This window comes from Diabrotica virgifera, chromosome 6, assembly GCF_917563875.1.
Source record: "Diabrotica virgifera virgifera chromosome 6, PGI_DIABVI_V3a".
Taxonomy (NCBI): domain Eukaryota; kingdom Metazoa; phylum Arthropoda; class Insecta; order Coleoptera; family Chrysomelidae; genus Diabrotica; species Diabrotica virgifera.
The window spans coordinates 217,967,264-217,984,147 of NC_065448.1; the positions used below are offsets into that span (position 1 = coordinate 217,967,264).

General features: G+C 35.5%; 1 protein-coding gene across 1 annotated transcript in view; it reads left to right on the top strand.

Annotated features, from left to right (window-relative positions):
- The window catches only part of LOC126887255 (spliceosome-associated protein CWC27 homolog), a 56,668-nt gene that overhangs the window by 29,881 nt on the left and 9,903 nt on the right, over positions 1–16,884 (top strand). Inside the window, exons 2-5 of the mRNA XM_050654673.1 lie at positions 4,944–5,485; positions 7,446–7,555; positions 8,687–8,918; positions 12,068–12,379. Of these exons, the coding sequence (XP_050510630.1) occupies positions 4,944–5,485; positions 7,446–7,555; positions 8,687–8,918; positions 12,068–12,379 (1,196 nt within the window). The remainder of the gene's footprint in view (positions 1–4,943; positions 5,486–7,445; positions 7,556–8,686; positions 8,919–12,067; positions 12,380–16,884) is intronic.

Genomic DNA, 16,884 nt, shown 5'->3' on the forward strand with positions numbered 1-16,884 from the left:
TATATCGCAGTTTTTTAGAATAATTAAGATTACACAGTTAATGGATGGAATTTCCAAGGAACAAATTACAAAAGAAATTGGACCCAATGTAAGAGTTTTCCAATTAAAAATTAGGTGTGGATCCCGCGTATGAAAAAAAGTTGATTATTAGCAAGCTGAAAATTTGTTAATAGCTTAAGGGTGTCTAGTCGGATAAACTTTGATATATGGGAACACTGGAACAGGGGCAGTTTTAATTGTGGAACAGGTTAAAAATTTGGAACGGTCAGACCACGAAAACGGCACATTTATTTTGTCCGACAGAATAGAGTTAAACTCTCCGAACAGAGATTAAACTCTCACGCAAAAATCAGACTGCTATTTATCACCTGTCATAATTCCTGTCATTTGACATATTCTACATGTTCCACTCGTTAAAACGCCCTCCTCCTCAGTCGTTTCCTCATTGCTGAGTGTCGTGATTCCCTATACGAGCAACTATCTCTTTCCATCGGCTTCTGTCCTGAGCTTCCCGCATGGATTCAGAGAATGTTTTTCCACTGGCTTTCTGTACTTCATCCGTCCATCGAGTAGGTGAGCGACCTCTACTTCGGCGCCCTTCAACGTTTCCCGAAATTATAAGTCTCTCAAGATTATCATCACTTCTTCTTGCAATATGGCCGAAAAATTTTAAGACGGTGGAGAGGGAAATAGAGGAAAGTCGAGTCTGAATATTAAGCTCTTGGAGGATTGAGTGATTTGTTCTGTGTTCCGTCCATGAGATCCGAAGCATTCTTCTCCAGCACCACATTTCAAAGGCGTCAATCCTTTTTCTGTCGTCCGATTTCATTGTCCATGTTTCGGATCCGTAATTATGTAAAAAATTAAGGCACGTACTAATCTTATTTTGGTGTTCTTCGACAAAGAGCGATCTTTTTGGCCATGCCTATTCTCCTACGTATTTCTGTTTCACAAGATCCTGTATTACTGATGTAGGATCCTAGATAATTGAACTCGTTAACCACTTCAAACTGGTCCAAGGCTCCTGTTGTCTGAAGTGAATTTAAATAATCTACTATCATAATTTTTGTTTTTTGTTTATTGATCTTGAGACAACATCTATTGCTTTCGGCTACCACTAGCTGCAGCAGGCTGGACATTTCTTCTTCGAATGCAGTTATTAATGTTGTATCATCTGCATATCTGAGATTTCAGATCTTCTTTCCTGCGATAGAAATACCGCCATTCCATTTGTCGAGTGCTTTTCTCATTATATACTCCCCATAGAAATTACAAAGACTTGGAGATAGAATACATCCTTGTCGGACTGCTCTACCTATTTTAAAAGCATCGGACTTATGGTTTTCAATTCTTATTCTGGTTTCACTGTTCTCATATAGGCTTTTCACCAGAGCTGACAGATGATCAGGAACCCCCATCTCATGCCCATCTTAAAACGCCCATTTGGTGATAAATAGCAGTCTGATTTTTGCATGAGAGTTTAATTTCTGTTCGGAGAGTTTAAGTCTGTTCTGTTGGACAAAATACATGTGCCGTTTTCGTCTTCTGACCGTTCCAAATTTTTAACCTGTTCCACAATTAAAACTTCCCCTGTTCCAGTGTTCCCATATATCAAAGTTTGTCCGACTAGACACCCTTAAGCTATTAACATATTTTCAGCTTGCTATGAATCAACTTTTTTTTCATACGCGGGATCCAAACCTAATAGAAGGTATAAGTAGAGCAAAATGTCAAATTCTATACAGGCTTTATAATGTATTGTGATCTTTATTTACATACAAAAACTGTAATATTGCCATACGCTAAATAAATAATATTAATTACATTTTGTATACTTTGGATAACAATACACCCGAAAAGCTAGGTGTGGGGGCATGGCCTCGGAGATATATGTAGGGTCATCTACTTTTCTGTCAATTCGAACACTTGATTTTGGATGGTTAGGTGTTCGCTGGCCGCTGGGAACTATGTCTATTTGGTCTTGGTCTTTTAGACCTATTGTTGAAGATACGTTTTCTAATTCTTGTAGCATTTGTTGTGCTTCACCCAGATCTTCGGTAATAAGTACTATATATCGTCGGCAAAACGCAGATGATGGAGCATTTCCCTATCTATTTTTATTCCTCTATTTTAAAGGCGTATTCGAGGACCGTTATAAATATATAAATAATTTAGGTGAGAGAGTATCTCACACCTCGCTTGATATTTCTCTGGTGGTATCATTTAGTTTTACACGCATTGTGGCGTTTTGGTGCAATGTTTGTACTAACTTTCTAAACCGGTAGTCTATTCATAGTTAGTATAGGGTTCTTTATACAGTGATGAGTGCGCTAATAACCGGCAAAATAACGTAAATGGCGGAAAACATAATACGTTGTGCAATAAAAAGAGAAAACTAGTAGAGGTGGGAAATTATCAATAGAAACTTATAAATTTACATTATATTGATAAGTTCCCACCTTTAGACGTATCGGAGTTAAACTTTCATAGGAGAATTTTATAAAATTATCCTGTCACAGTGGCAGTTGCCAAACTCCTCCGATACGTTTAAAGATGGAAAACTATCAATATAATGTAAATTTATAGGTTTATATAGATACATTTCCACCTCTACTATAGTCCGTTTCACCTTGACTTTACAGTATAAGGAACAGAGGCAATGCAGTTCTTATGAGAGTTTAAGCGCGGTGATGCCGATTTTATCAAAAAGAGTTTATAATCTGTATAAAACTGTTTTAGAAAGACAATCTACAATTTTAGAATTCATATGTAGTCCGTTCTTTAACGGTAAAATATTGCAAAACCTCTAAATTTTAAAGAACCGCTTGAATTGACATGAAATTTGGCATACACATAGCTAACAAGTCAAAGAAAAAAAGTGATATTGTGCCAATATGTGCTTTTGCCCTGGGGGTGGTTTTCACCCAAAAAATATTCGTCCAAAGTAAGTCAGGAAATGGATAAACTGGCTAATTTTAAGTAACTTTTGTTCCATAGAGGTTTTTCACCAAGTCAATACTTTTCGAGTTATTTGGCAGTGAATATGTTCATTTTTTTCAAGAAAATAACCACGCTTTTAGACGGTTTTTCGCAAATAACTCAAATAGTAAGTATTTTGTCGAAAAGACATTCTTAGCAAAAATATAGCCTGTAAAAAATTTTAAAAAATGGTGTATATAGCACGTCTCTATACCTAGTAGAAGCAAAGTTATAGCTAATGAAAAATAGGTTCATATTCGTCAAATTCCAAATGGAATACTTTAACGTGAAATAACCAAAAATGAAGCACATTTCGGGGAAAACTCATTACAACTTATTTAAAGTGTTTAAAAAAAGCTTCATTTTTGTTTTATAAAAAAAAATTTCAAAATAAAGTTAGTCTTATTTTGTTTTGGTAAAAAAATCGAGAAAATCACCCCCTAATTAGTATCTTCAATGAACTTATGTAATCGTTACGACTTCACAAGTTTCTTGACTCGTGTATGTATTGTTTATATGATCTGTAAGTTTCATCTGTTCAAAGTCCTTATTATTGAAAGGGGTTGAACGAGTCACTGATCACGAAAGTATGCAAATTTAGAAACACCAAATCTTAATCAATTTTTGTCTAACAGAAAAACAAAAAAATACGTGTTATTCAGAAAACCAATGCTGACTTTTTTTGTTTTTAGAGATTTTTGGTATCTCTAACAATTTTTAAGTTATTTTGAAAAAAAAGCTTATTTTACAAAATTAAAAATTTTACTTTGAAACCAAATTTTTTCAAAACTAAGCACTTTGAATCGATGAAACTTACAGATCACATAAACACAACATAAGTAAAATAATTTGTGGAGCAGTAACGATTAATTTAATTTAAGTTGCTAATTAGGGGGTGGTCTTTAATTTTATTTTGAGCGTAACTTGCTTAAATTTAATGCTAGAAGCTTTTTGTAAAAACAGAAATAAATATTTTTTTAAACACTTTAAAAAAGTTAAAATGGGTTTTCCCCAAAAATTGCTTAATTTTTTGGATACTTCACGTCGAAATATTCTATTTGAAATTTGGTGAATGTGAATCTATTTTTCATTGGCTATAACTCTGGTTCTACAAGATCCAGAGACCTAACGCGTACACCATTTTTTTTTACTTTTTTATAGGCTATATTTTTGCTAAGAACGTTTTTTTCGACAAAATACTTACTTTTTGAGTTATTTCCGAAAAACCCTCTAAAAATGTGGTTATTTTGTTGAAAAATGAACATATTCACTCGCAAATAACTCGAAAAGTGTTGACTTAACGAAAAAGCTCTATAGAACAAAAGTTACTTAAAATTAGTCAGTTTACCCATTTCCGGACTTATTTTGGACATATATTTTTTCACCCCCAAAAGGGGGTCAAAGTTACCTCCAGGGCAAAAGCACACATCGGCACAATATCACTTTTTTTCTTTGACATGTAAGCTATACGTATGCCAAATATCATGTCAATCCAAGCCGTTCTTTAAAATTTAGAGCAAAAACCATGAAAGAATGTACTAATGCATAATAATTATCTATCTATAGTATATTGAATAAACTTAAACGCATATGAATCCTAAAATTGTAGATTGCCTTTCTAAAACAGTTTTAATGTATTCTCTGTAATGTCCGATTATAATACAAACTCTTTTTGATAAAATCGGCATCACCGCGTTAAAAACTGTCATAAGAAATGCATTGACCAAGGTTTGCATTGCCTATGTTCCTTATACTGTAAAGTCAAGGTGAGACTGACTATAGTTTCAGCTCTTTTTATTTCAACAACGTATTATGTTTTCCGTCTTTTGCGTTATATTGTCGGTAATTATGTCGATTATTATTCTAGCGCACTCATCATTGTATTTATATTTGAAATTAAACTGTAAAACGGGATTCTCCCGTTAATAAATAAATAAATAAATTTTGTAATACTTTATTTTTAGGTTCTGTTAAAAACTACCGTTGGAGATATAGACATAGAATTATGGGCCAAAGAAACCCCAAAGGCTTGCCGAAATTTCATACAGCTATGTTTAGAGGGATACTACAATAACCTCATCTTCCACAGGGTAGTAAAAGATTTCATTGTACAAGGAGGAGATCCAAATGGAGATGGTACTGGTGGGGAGTCCATATACGGAGAACCCTTTAAAGATGAATTCCATCAGAGGCTTAAATTCGCGAGGAGAGGGCTAGTGGCAATGGCCAATGCTGGGAAGGATGATAACGGTTCTCAGTTCTTTTTTACTCTGGGTCCTACACCAGAATTACAGAACAAGCACACCATTTTTGGGAAAATTACTGGCGAGACTGTTTTTAATATGCTTAAATTAGAGGAGGGGTTAGTTGAAGATGAAAGGCCAGTTTATCCTAATAAGATCATAAAAGCTGAAGTTTTGAACAATCCTTTTCCAGATATTGTACCAAGGTTTCAGAAGGTTGAAGTGAAAGAAAAACAGAAGAAGGAGAAGAAAGCTGGGGTGAAGTAAGTAGTCTAAACAGTTGTAGATGTACCTAAATATGAGGTTAGCTGTGAAGGTTCTTCTTCTTATTGATGTGTCTATCCGTGACGAATGTTGGCCATCATCATGGCAATCTTTATCTTATCCGCAGTAGCGCGGAAAAGCTGCACAGATGTTGTGTTAAACCAGGTTCTAAGATTCTTTCCCCAGGAGGTTCTTCTTTATGGACATCACTTTCTAAATATTTGTCTTTGCAGGATGGCTTGTAGGAGGGCATATCTGGATTCATTTCGCAATATGTGTCCGAAATATTCTAATTTTCTTCTGAGGACCTCCTCATTTGTGACCCAGCCAGTAGGTACAAGAGATTTTAAGAATTCTCCGATATATCCACATCTCAAATGCTTCCAATTTTCTTCACATATCTTCGTTCAAGGTTCAAAAGAACTCAATCACGAAATCTAGATCCGAAAACTACAATATCTTGGCCACGTCATGAGAGGAACAAAATATCAACTTCTGCAGAATTCATGAAGAGAAAGATTTTAGGAAAGCTTATTTTTAGAAAGCGATAACTGTCATGGCTGTGCTGGTGAATACACCTTTCACTTAAAAAACTAAATTGAATGTATTTTTTTTTCGACGAGTAGTAAAATCTAAGTATGCAAGCTTAAATAACGGGGAAACGATGAATTTAATAAAACATAACCGCTAAACACTTGTCAAAGTACTTCGAAAGTAGTTAATAGCATCAAATTTAAGCAAGTTATGATGAAAATACGAGAACCTTTTCGAATTTTTTAGGAAATAGTGAAAAATAAAACATATGCCATTTCCACAAAAATTAAAATGTATAGTAATCCTTACAAGATTTTGTTTGTATTAGCATAAGTAATTAATTTCAACAATTTTCACTGGTTTAGAATGCATATTTTTGAAAATAAGATATCATTTAAAAAAAATCATAATTTTTAAAATTATCGTCTTTTTCATTTTCTTTTGATAATAACTCCAAAAGTACTCAATATACGTAAAAAATGATATATAGCCAAATTTTAGTTTTTTCTATATATCAAATATTTTACCTTTTTTACTATTTCTGTAGGTTGAAAAATAACCGAGATAGAAACGTTTAAAACTCAAATTTTGCTGCGAGAACCATGTAACCGTAGCCGTCTAACCTTTGAGTTTTAAAAAAGTAAGGAGTTTAAAAGATAACGTGTTTTAATAGCCTTTGGAATTATCTTTCAAATTGTTTTTAGGTGAACTTGATATCGTAAAAATTAACGAAGTTATTTAAAAAAAAACGATTTTTTGGAAAATTTATTAAAAGATACAGATTGAAAAACTTTTGGAGCATAAATGTTAATGCTATCAACTTATTCGGGATCTAATTTTATATATGTTTCTAAGTACTTTCACAAATGTTTAATAAGTTTATGTTATAAAATGCATCTTTTCCCGTAATTTAAGCTTGAATACTTATATTTGGGTACTCGCCGAAAAAATATACATTTTTTTGTAAATTTGTTTTTCATTTTTTATTAGCTTCAATCTTGGTAATAACAACTTTTTTGTAAAAACTTATAGTTTTTGAGTTATTTATGAAAAATCAGTTAAAAATATTTTTCTCACGAAAAAATAAAATCTTTTATCTTTAATAACACAAAAAGTTTTGATTTATATTAATAACTTTATATAACAAATTTTGCTTAGAATGTGTCCCCCTATTTAATGGGGTTAGTTTGAATAAAATAATTTTCACCCCCGAGAAGGGGTGGCATCCATCCCTAGGGTAAAAACGCAAGTTGGCACCATGTTACCTTTGTTCCTTGAGATATCCTCTAACCACTCACCAAATTTCATGCAATTCGATGGTGGTTCAACGAAATCGGAGGTAATAGCTCATATCCATCTTCAGTGACTGCACTAAAATACTCACATAATTATTTATTATTTATTATTTTATTTAATTATTTTTAGGAATTTCAAGCTATTGTCATTTGGTGCTGAAGCTGAAGAAGATGAGGAGGAATTTACTAGAGTGAATAAAAATTTGAGTGGAAAAGGCAAATCAACTCATGACGTTTTAGGTAAAACTTTTTGTTCATATTTCTCTGTTGTTTTAATTTTTCTCTTTAATCATGTAGTCCTGTTTTTCTGACATCTATCTATCTATGTGTCATAGTTCTTCTTCTTATTGCGCGTCTCCTTTCGAAGGTTGGCCATCCAAATGGCAATAATTATAGTTGTGGAAACTGCCGCACGAAAAATTTCTGCGGATGAGCGCTCAAACCCAGGGCCGTAAATACGATGTTGGGGGCTACGGGGCAAACGTGATCTGGGGCCCCATACTGCGGAGGGGGGTCCAGAAATTTTTTTTTAATAATAATATTTTTACATATTTGAAACCATTTATGATATTAAAATTTTATTATTATGCGGTAATACAGATTTAAAAGGGAACATTTTAAATTTTATATTTTAAACATATAGGTAAATATCGTCTATCCGTACACTAAGAACGAAATAAAGATGGAAACTAGAAGCAAACAAGAGTCAGCAAGGTTTGAACAATTGTTTCAAATGATGAAATCACAAAAAGAGAATAAATTTTGAACATAAGACAAGAAAAGGCCTTTTTAGAGACAAACAAGTCAAATACAAGCAATGAAAGAAGAAAACAAACGACAAAAATGGAAGATTATAGGCTAATAGTCGAAAGACAAGAAAACGCTTTAAATAATTTAAAAGAAAAACAACAAAATGAACAGATGGTAAAACAAAACGAGATAATATAATGCAACAATAAGAAAATTTCTTGAAAATTTAAAACCGAATGGAAAAATATGAAAATATTAAGGTTTATTTAGAGAACATGCAGGGAGAGGTAAACCAGATTGCTGAGGAGATACAGAAAATTGAAAAGATGGAAGAAAAAATTGAGAATGCCTTAAAATTTGATATGGAAAAAGTGGAAGAAAAATTGAAGGAGATAGGAGGAGATAGCTCTAATGAGAGCAGAATCCAATTTGGCGGAGATATTAGAAACGAAACCTTTCATTAAAATCTTAAAAAACAGATTCCAGCATATCCAGAGCTTCGAAGACTGCAAATAAATTATAAGAAGCCATCTAACAGACGGGTCTGCTTTGTGGTTTACAATATGTGGATAAGGGTATTATGACAAGCATTTATTCTTATCAGGTATCAAACTGTTTCAGATGATCCTACACTAAGTTCCCAGACAGAAGCTGAGGCAGTTGATGAACCTGATCCATCGACAACTACGGAAAAACAATTAGAGAACATAAAGAAGAAACTTCAGGGTGCGAAACAGTCCAAACCTAAAAGCCAAAAACGGCCGTTGAGTCCAAAGGAAACCAAAGGATCTGATGATGAGTTTGAGGATTACTACCTGGGAAAAGATAGGAAACTCGAAAAGGAGAAGAAAATGTATGTATCAATTCAATTTAATTTATTGTTTATTTTTCACTACAAAGACTATTTTTCAACTGGTTGTTTTTCATGTACGACGAACATTGTATTTTACGATACACAACAGGTAAACTTACAGCAACCTTAAAGCCATGTAACTATGACAACCAGAGATAAAGCCACTTCGAGAACAACTTTTAACCGGTGCGCGCATGACGTCAGCGCCCGACAAACTTGTACAGAGACTTATGGGAAAGCATAGAGTTTTGTACGGTTTTATACATTCTCGTGTTATTAAATAACTGAAATTGTCGTTCGTCTGTTCTGTTACACTGTTTAATTTATACTTTGATGAATTATTATAATCATACCAGTAAAATAATACAATATATTTATTATGTAGGTACTACTGTACTAAAAAACGTAATAGTTTTTTCACTGCAAAAATTTAAGAGGTTTCTTGACATGCAGAAAACTTTAAATAAACCGCGTCAAATAAAAGATGGTTCAGTAAAAATAAAATAAAATTAAGTAGATAGATTTAGATGGATTTAAAGAGGTGGCCGTTTAGCCTATTCCACTGCTACCTTTTCAGATCTATTGTGGTCCTCTAATTTTAGATTACATTCTTTAGTCTGGCCCTTTTTAAAAGGTCCAATAAGCCCCTATTCTCACCGCACATTTTTCTACAATTGCCCAAGGACAACATAGTAGCTTTTTGTGTGGTTTTCAGGATGTGAGTATTCCATTTCAGCCTATGATCAGTATAAACCCCAAGGTATTTTGTTTTTTTGGCAAATGAAATCTCTGTTCCTCCCAGCACCGGTAGTTTTAAGCCTTCTAGTGCTGTCCTTTGGGTGCAGTTGGCGATTTGTTTTCTGAGCATTGACTATCAGTCTCTTTTATTTACGCCGGTCGTCAACTATATTTGGGGCTGCTTACATTCTCCCAGACACCAGCTGGGCAAACCAGCCCCTGATGACGATTGATATATCGTCAGTGTATCCTAGACCAAAAAGTCTTCTGTGGAGAGATTTTTGAGATCATCTACCAAGGTTGCTCAAAGTAGAGGTGACAGAACTCCTCCTTGTGGACAGCCTCCACCTACTCTTGCTTTGATGGTTGCTTTAACTAGAGTTGATATTACTCTCCTATTCTCCAGGTATAACCTTATCTATCTGCATATTACCGCAGGGATTGTTTATCGACTATCTATGTAGTCTAGATCCGCTAAGTTTAGTTTCAACAGGGCCACCACGACAAGGGTGCAATCAAAGATTACATACCTCAATCAATGTTGGGCGTACCCAGCGGTCTTGAGATGGTTTAAGGAGGTGCTAAGTCCTAAGACTCTCCAAGCAAAACTAATCCCCTGAGATTAGTTCTTTTCCCGCTCAGCTTTACGCCGACTAGAAAAAGAGCACATCCCTCGGCCCCAAAAAATCAACAAAACAAAAAAAAAAAAAACAACAAAAAAACAAAACAAAAAAACAAAACAAAAACAAAAAAAAACAATATTACATTTGATTCGTTTTACTTAACGATTTTTGCAATTTTTCTTTTTTGTATTTTAGACTTTTCTTTCAACTTTTGGTTCAAAACTCTCATTCGAAAATACATCCGACATCTAAAAAATAGTTTTTTCACATCACCAGATATTTTAACATGAACTGATCTTTCCAATAAAGATTTTTGATAATTTTTGATGCCAACTTTAATAGTGTCCCCATTGAATTGGCAAAAAATATTTTCTAGTTCACGACAGTTCGTAAGTAATATCTCTGAAGGCTTCACCAAACCCCCTTCTGAGAGATGATTTACCCACGAGGAAGAAGTGTTACTATTTGTAGAACTGCCCAAACTCTCTTCATGTCGTAGCTTGAAAGCTATGAAACCAGCTAAATTTTCTAGTCCATCATGATACAACTCTTCTATTTCAAAATCTGTTTGATGGTTTTCATTTTCTGAAGTTGCTGGAAGATTTATTTGACTAAAGAGTGGTTCGGTTATCATCACTGAATCTACTATGTCATTGTTGTAACAATCAAGATTCAAAGAGCTTCCTGCTTTCATGTTTTGAAGCGACATGTTTGTTGTTTCTGGTAGGTTACTTACATTAGCTGAGAGTGAAATAACTTCATAGTTCCGACCCATAATAAAATTACGAAGACGGTATTTAAATTGCAAAGGAGACGGATGATCATGTAAACCTCCAATCGCACGTATTACTGAGAATAGTTCTTCTAAGCAATCTTGATTTAAATTATATGTTGTTATATAATTGATGTTGAAATCTTTTCTTAAATCTAGAAAGAGTAGTCGCAAAGATTTAATACTAACAATAATACCATGCTGAAAGGGCAGTCATGACTATTTCTAATTATATTTAAGAATTTTATCCCGAAAATATAGCTTTATGCTTTCCGAAAACTTTCGCAAAATGCATAAAAATAACAAACCCAAGTTAAAAATAGAACATTTGGCCTGGCGTTTGTCGGTCAGTGACGTAGGCGTAGAAGAGAGAGAGAGACAGGCTTATTCATGCGCGTGGTTTTATCTCTGGTTGTCGTAGTATCATGCTTAAAGCTTAGTCTATAAACACTATACCCTGTTTTTAAATCAGGAGGAATAAATTCGAAAGACAGATTCACACCCAATAATAATACATCTTCTTTTTTGGTTGATCATGTCGGCCCTCAACGGTTATCCATAAATATTATATTATACTAATACGTCGCTAAAGAGTTCTAAAAACAACTGTCTTTTTTATATAAAAGCAGACTAAAAATCTAAAAATTAAAGGAATAACGCAGAAAACATAAAAAATCGCCGATATAACTTAATTAACGTATGAAATGTCAATGGTGTCAAAATTTAATATTTGTGAAGTAAACTTGCCCTGAGGTTGGACCAATTACAGACAAGCATTACGGCGCGGTAAATTTGAATTACTCGCCCTAGTTTAAACACAGGGTATAATTCCCTGAAAACTTCTAATTTTACGTAGTTCAAATTCTTAGAATTTAAAACCTTCAAATTCTAAGTCGGTCCTGATAACTTACAAATTTTCAATAATAGAAGATATTTCTATAAGATTGCTTCAAAATTTGTTAAACATTTTTGAAATTCTTGACAATACATTGTTAACATTAACCTAATTTTTTAAGGCAAGAACTCAAAGAAGAAATAAAAAACATCAAAAAGGACTATCACAAAAATAAACTCAGGAAAGAGGAAGAGAAGACGATAGAACAGAAAGAAGAAGAAGTAAAAAGTGAGGTAGTGAGAGAGTACAAAGAAGAGTACAACACATATAAAGTTAGGAAGGAGAAGTTACCACAGAAGGGATCTGATAGGGAAAAGTTTACGTTAGCGTTGTTGGATAAGTTTAAGAAAAAGTTGCACACTGCCAAAGAAAAAGAACAGAATAAAGATGAGGAAAAACCAGAGGAAAACGAGGAAGATGATGAAAGATCATGGTAAGTATATTGTTTCTTTAACAGGTGCATTTATCTTCTTCTTTAAGTGCCATCTCCGCGACGGAGGTTGGCAATCATCATAGCTATTCTGATTTTAGAGACGGCTGCTCTGAAAAGTTCATTTTATATACATCCGTACCATTCTCTCAGGTTGCGCAGCCATGATATTCTATGTCTCGGTGTGCTTCTCTTTCCGTGAATCTTTCCTTGCATAATCAGTTGAAGCAAGTTGTAGTAACTCTCTCCACGTGTAATGCGTCCGAGGTATTCCAATTTTCTTGTTTTGATTGTATTTAATATCTCCATTTCTTTATTCATCTTTCCCAGAACCTTTTTTTGTGACGTGTTCTGTCCACGATATTTTCAGAATTCTTCTGTACACCAACAACTCTAATGATTCCAGTTTTTACATTGATGCCGCATTCAAGACTCAAGCTTCCATTCCATAAGACAGAGTCGAGAAAACGTAGCACCTAGCCAACACCTAGCTCTAGCATCAAATCTCCTGTGCAGAACACTCTTCTTGTATTGTAAAAATTTGCTCTAGTCTTTGAGAGACTTGTTTATTCTAGTCTGACTCTAACCTTTGAGTTTATGAAAAGGGTCTCGTTATTTATTCGAGTTTTCGATATTCTCATAAATTTTGTCTTGTTGACTTTCATTGTTAGACCGTATTCTTGTCCATACTCCGCTATTTTGATTACTTCAATCTCTGAAGATCTTCCATATTTTCGACTAAGGTGACAGTGTCATCTGCATATCTAATGTTGTTAATGGGAACTCCATTTATCTAAATTCCAACTGTTTTTAGAATCTCTTCCGAGTAGACTTTAAAAAGAATTTGGCGACAATCCGCATCCCTGTGTCACTCCTCGTCTAATTTAAATTTTCTCTGACAGCTGTATAGCCTAAGTTCAATATTATACTGAGGTCATTGTAGTTTAATTTCTTTGATTTCAGGACATTCATTAACTATTCATGTCGTACTGTATCTAATGCTGTGACGATAATATCATTTTATTATAAAGACGAAACGAAAAGCCTAGTTGGATTATTATTCTTGGAGCGTTGATCGAAGAATAATAAACATCAACAAGGTATAAGAGAGAAGCCGGCAATGGGATAAGACAGGAGGATTCCTTGAGTCCTTTATTGTTCAACCTGATCATGGACGAAATAATAAAAAAAGTAAGAACTAAAAAAGGATACCAATGGGGGAAAAACAACTTAAAATAATCTGCTATGCGGACGATGCAATACTAATCTCTCAAAGTGAAGATGATTTACAACGTATGCTGCACCAATTCAACATAATCGCCAAAAAATTTAACATGGTAATTTCCTCAAAAAAAAACAAAATGCATGGTTATAACAGCAGATCCAATAAGATGTAAATTGGAGCTGGAAGATCAGATAATAGAATCATCATCATCACATTGTTTGATTTGCTTGTCTAGAAAATGCTTAGAAGAAATGCGTTCAATGTGCTTCCCCGTTTAGGATTTTGTCCTCTTCAGGGTTTGTAGTGAATGTGTAGTGTTGGCAGCAAAAGCAAACAGTCCGAAAAACACACTGGGGCAAGCGCCGTGTCCTGGTGTTCTTGGATCCTGGGTTATGCCGGACGGTGGTGTCCAGAAGGCTAAGAAGTCAACAGAGAAGAAAGTTTGATGGATTGTTGTTGGTTCCATAGACATTTACGTGTACTGTCCGTGCTTTGCTCTCGACCAGTCTCCCTAGAAACCATTGTACAACGACAGGCGAACCTGCGTCCCTCGTCGGCGGTCAGGAGGTGGCTTTGAGCGCAGCGTGGACAGTGTGCGTTCGAGTCGAGAAAATAGTTGCGGCTATTTTCTTGGGACGAACAGGTATAATTGTGCAATGAAGTTGGGAAACCGCAAAAAACCAACTTCTCCCTGTTCGGGGTAGGGAAGAGGAAATGTTAGAGGTGGGTACGGTAGGCTAACGGGGTAGCCTCAAGGATGTTTTCGTACTCCACCGGGAGTTCGTCAATGCATGTTTGCATTAGAGCGGACGGTACATGAATCTTTTTGCGTTTGGGCTTTCGGTGGAGTACGTGGCCGGAAGATGAACAGAAACATTTGAGAGATTCTTGTGTGTCGGAAGGGGGGCCGTTGATTACTTTGATTGTGAAGTTCCTGTTCAGAGAGTTTATTCTCTCGGTGATTTTGGGGGTGTTCGAGATGTTATGTATTTCGTTTGAGGGATATCGCCAGTGCTCATAGTTGCATCTACGCAAGATTCTTCGTTCTGTCCTCAACAACCACTCTTGTTTTTGTCTTGAACAAAGAGAGTAGATACATGATTTGTACTCCATGACGGGTCGAATAAAGGTCTTGTAAGTGTGAATGAGAGTCTTCTTGTGTGTCTTGCCAATTTTTCCCGAGAGAGCGTTGAGAAGTCTGGCCCTGTTCCTTACCCTATCTAAAGTTGCCTTTAGATCTGCGTTCCAGTTGAGAGTCCTGGTGAACAGTACTCCCAAATAGTTCGCAGTCGGGCTAACAACAAGCCTTTCTCCCAACAGTCTCAGTGGATATTGGTCGTCTTCATTGGCTATGATTCTATTTGACACAGAAGGGGCGCGAAACACAATTGTTGTTGTTTTGTTCGCGTTCAGCGTGACTCTCCACTTACAACACCATTCGCCGACGCCGTCCAACAGAGCCTGGGCTCTTCTGAAGAGGAGTCTTGGGTTGTATCGAGAGGTTGTTGAGAGCAGAGTCGTGTCGTCTGCATAGAGAAACAGCCGAGTACCTGGGATATTTTGGTTAGTGATGTCGCTGTTGTAGATGATGTACAACAGCGGTGCTAGGACTGAATCCTGGGGAACTCCAGCTTGTGGAGTGAAGGGGGTGGACCTTTGATCGCCTATTTTAACTCTGACAGTACGGTTGTGGAGGTAGGAGTGTACAATTTTGGTAAATTGCAATGGTAGCCCGATGTCCAGAAGTTTCCGAACAAGCCCGTCGTGCCAGACCTGGTCGAAAGCCTTCTGCACATCCAGAAATGTGGCTATGGCGAATGAACCATCGTTAATGGTTTGAGTAACTTTGGTAGTGAAATCTATTAATGCATTTTTAGTAGATTTAGATAGATAATAGAACAAGTGATGGAGTTTAAATACCTAGGCATCACACTATCTAGCTAAGGAAGTCTCGAAACAGAAATGGAAGATCAAGTGAATAGAGCAAACAGAGCCGCAGGTTGCATGAATGACACAATATGGAGAAATAAAAATATCGGAAAAGAAATGAAAGGCAGAATTTACAAAACAGTCATCCGACCAATAATGACATACGCGACAGAAACACGACCCGACACAGAGAGGACAAAAAGATGGCTCGAAACAGCGGAGATGAAAACCCTTCGAAAAATCGATGGTAAGACTATGGAACAGAGCTAGAAGTACAAATATACGACGGAGATGCAAGGTGGATAACATTAATAACTGGGTAAGAAACAGAAGAATAGAATGGAATGACCACATAAGCCGAATGACAACAAATAGGGTAGTCAGGACAGCGAGAGACGGTTCCCCAATAGGAAGACGATCAGTGGGAAGACCACGAAAACGATGGAACGACAACTTACTAGAAGAACATTGAAAAAACAGACAGAGTCATGTCTATACAGAAAGAAGAAGAAGGTATAAGGGGTGAGTTATCCTGACCATTTTCCCCGTCGTTTTGGTGCGTTGAACGAATCCGACGGTTTTTCCTTTTACTTATCCTATACGAGCGGTGATCGTATTTCCTTACATGTCTTTCCCCCTGGCGAGTTGAGCGAGATGTCCTCTCCTTATTATTTCATATTAATGAAGGTAGTTTCTAATCCACGCGATCGTCAATATTATTCACTCATGCACTAAATATCGTCACATCGACCCGAACCGAAAATTCGATGCGTAGATTATAAATATATTTTATTAACGCAATTAACGAACAATTAAGACTAATTATCTTATCTTTTGTATGTATTGATTCTAAATAAAAATGTCTTAAAAAGTGAACCTTTGTCTTCGACTCTATTTTGTTACCCGGAGCATCAAATAGAACGACAACATTACATTGGCGCCCGAGCGGGGTTATTATTCCTCGATCAACACTCCAAGAATAATAATCCAACTAGGCTTTTCGTTCCGTCTTTTACATCGTCCGAGTCGGTATAAAAACACGTTTTATTTAATTCATTGGCGTACTCTAGACTCTAGACGATACAATTATATTATCGTCACAATGCTTTACTAAAGTCAGTAAAATACGCATATACAGGGTGTCCCCGAAAATAGTGCGTTCCTTAAAGATATAGGTAGAAGGCACAATGTAGAGCAAAAAAGTCTTATAACATTTTTTTCTAAACTCAACCGTTTGGCCAAAAAACGAAAATACATTTTGGTATGCAAATTGAAATCTGACAACTATGTATACAAAATCTAAAGATAGACACAGTCGCAATTCAAAAATAGTTGCTCCATGGGCATTTACTAT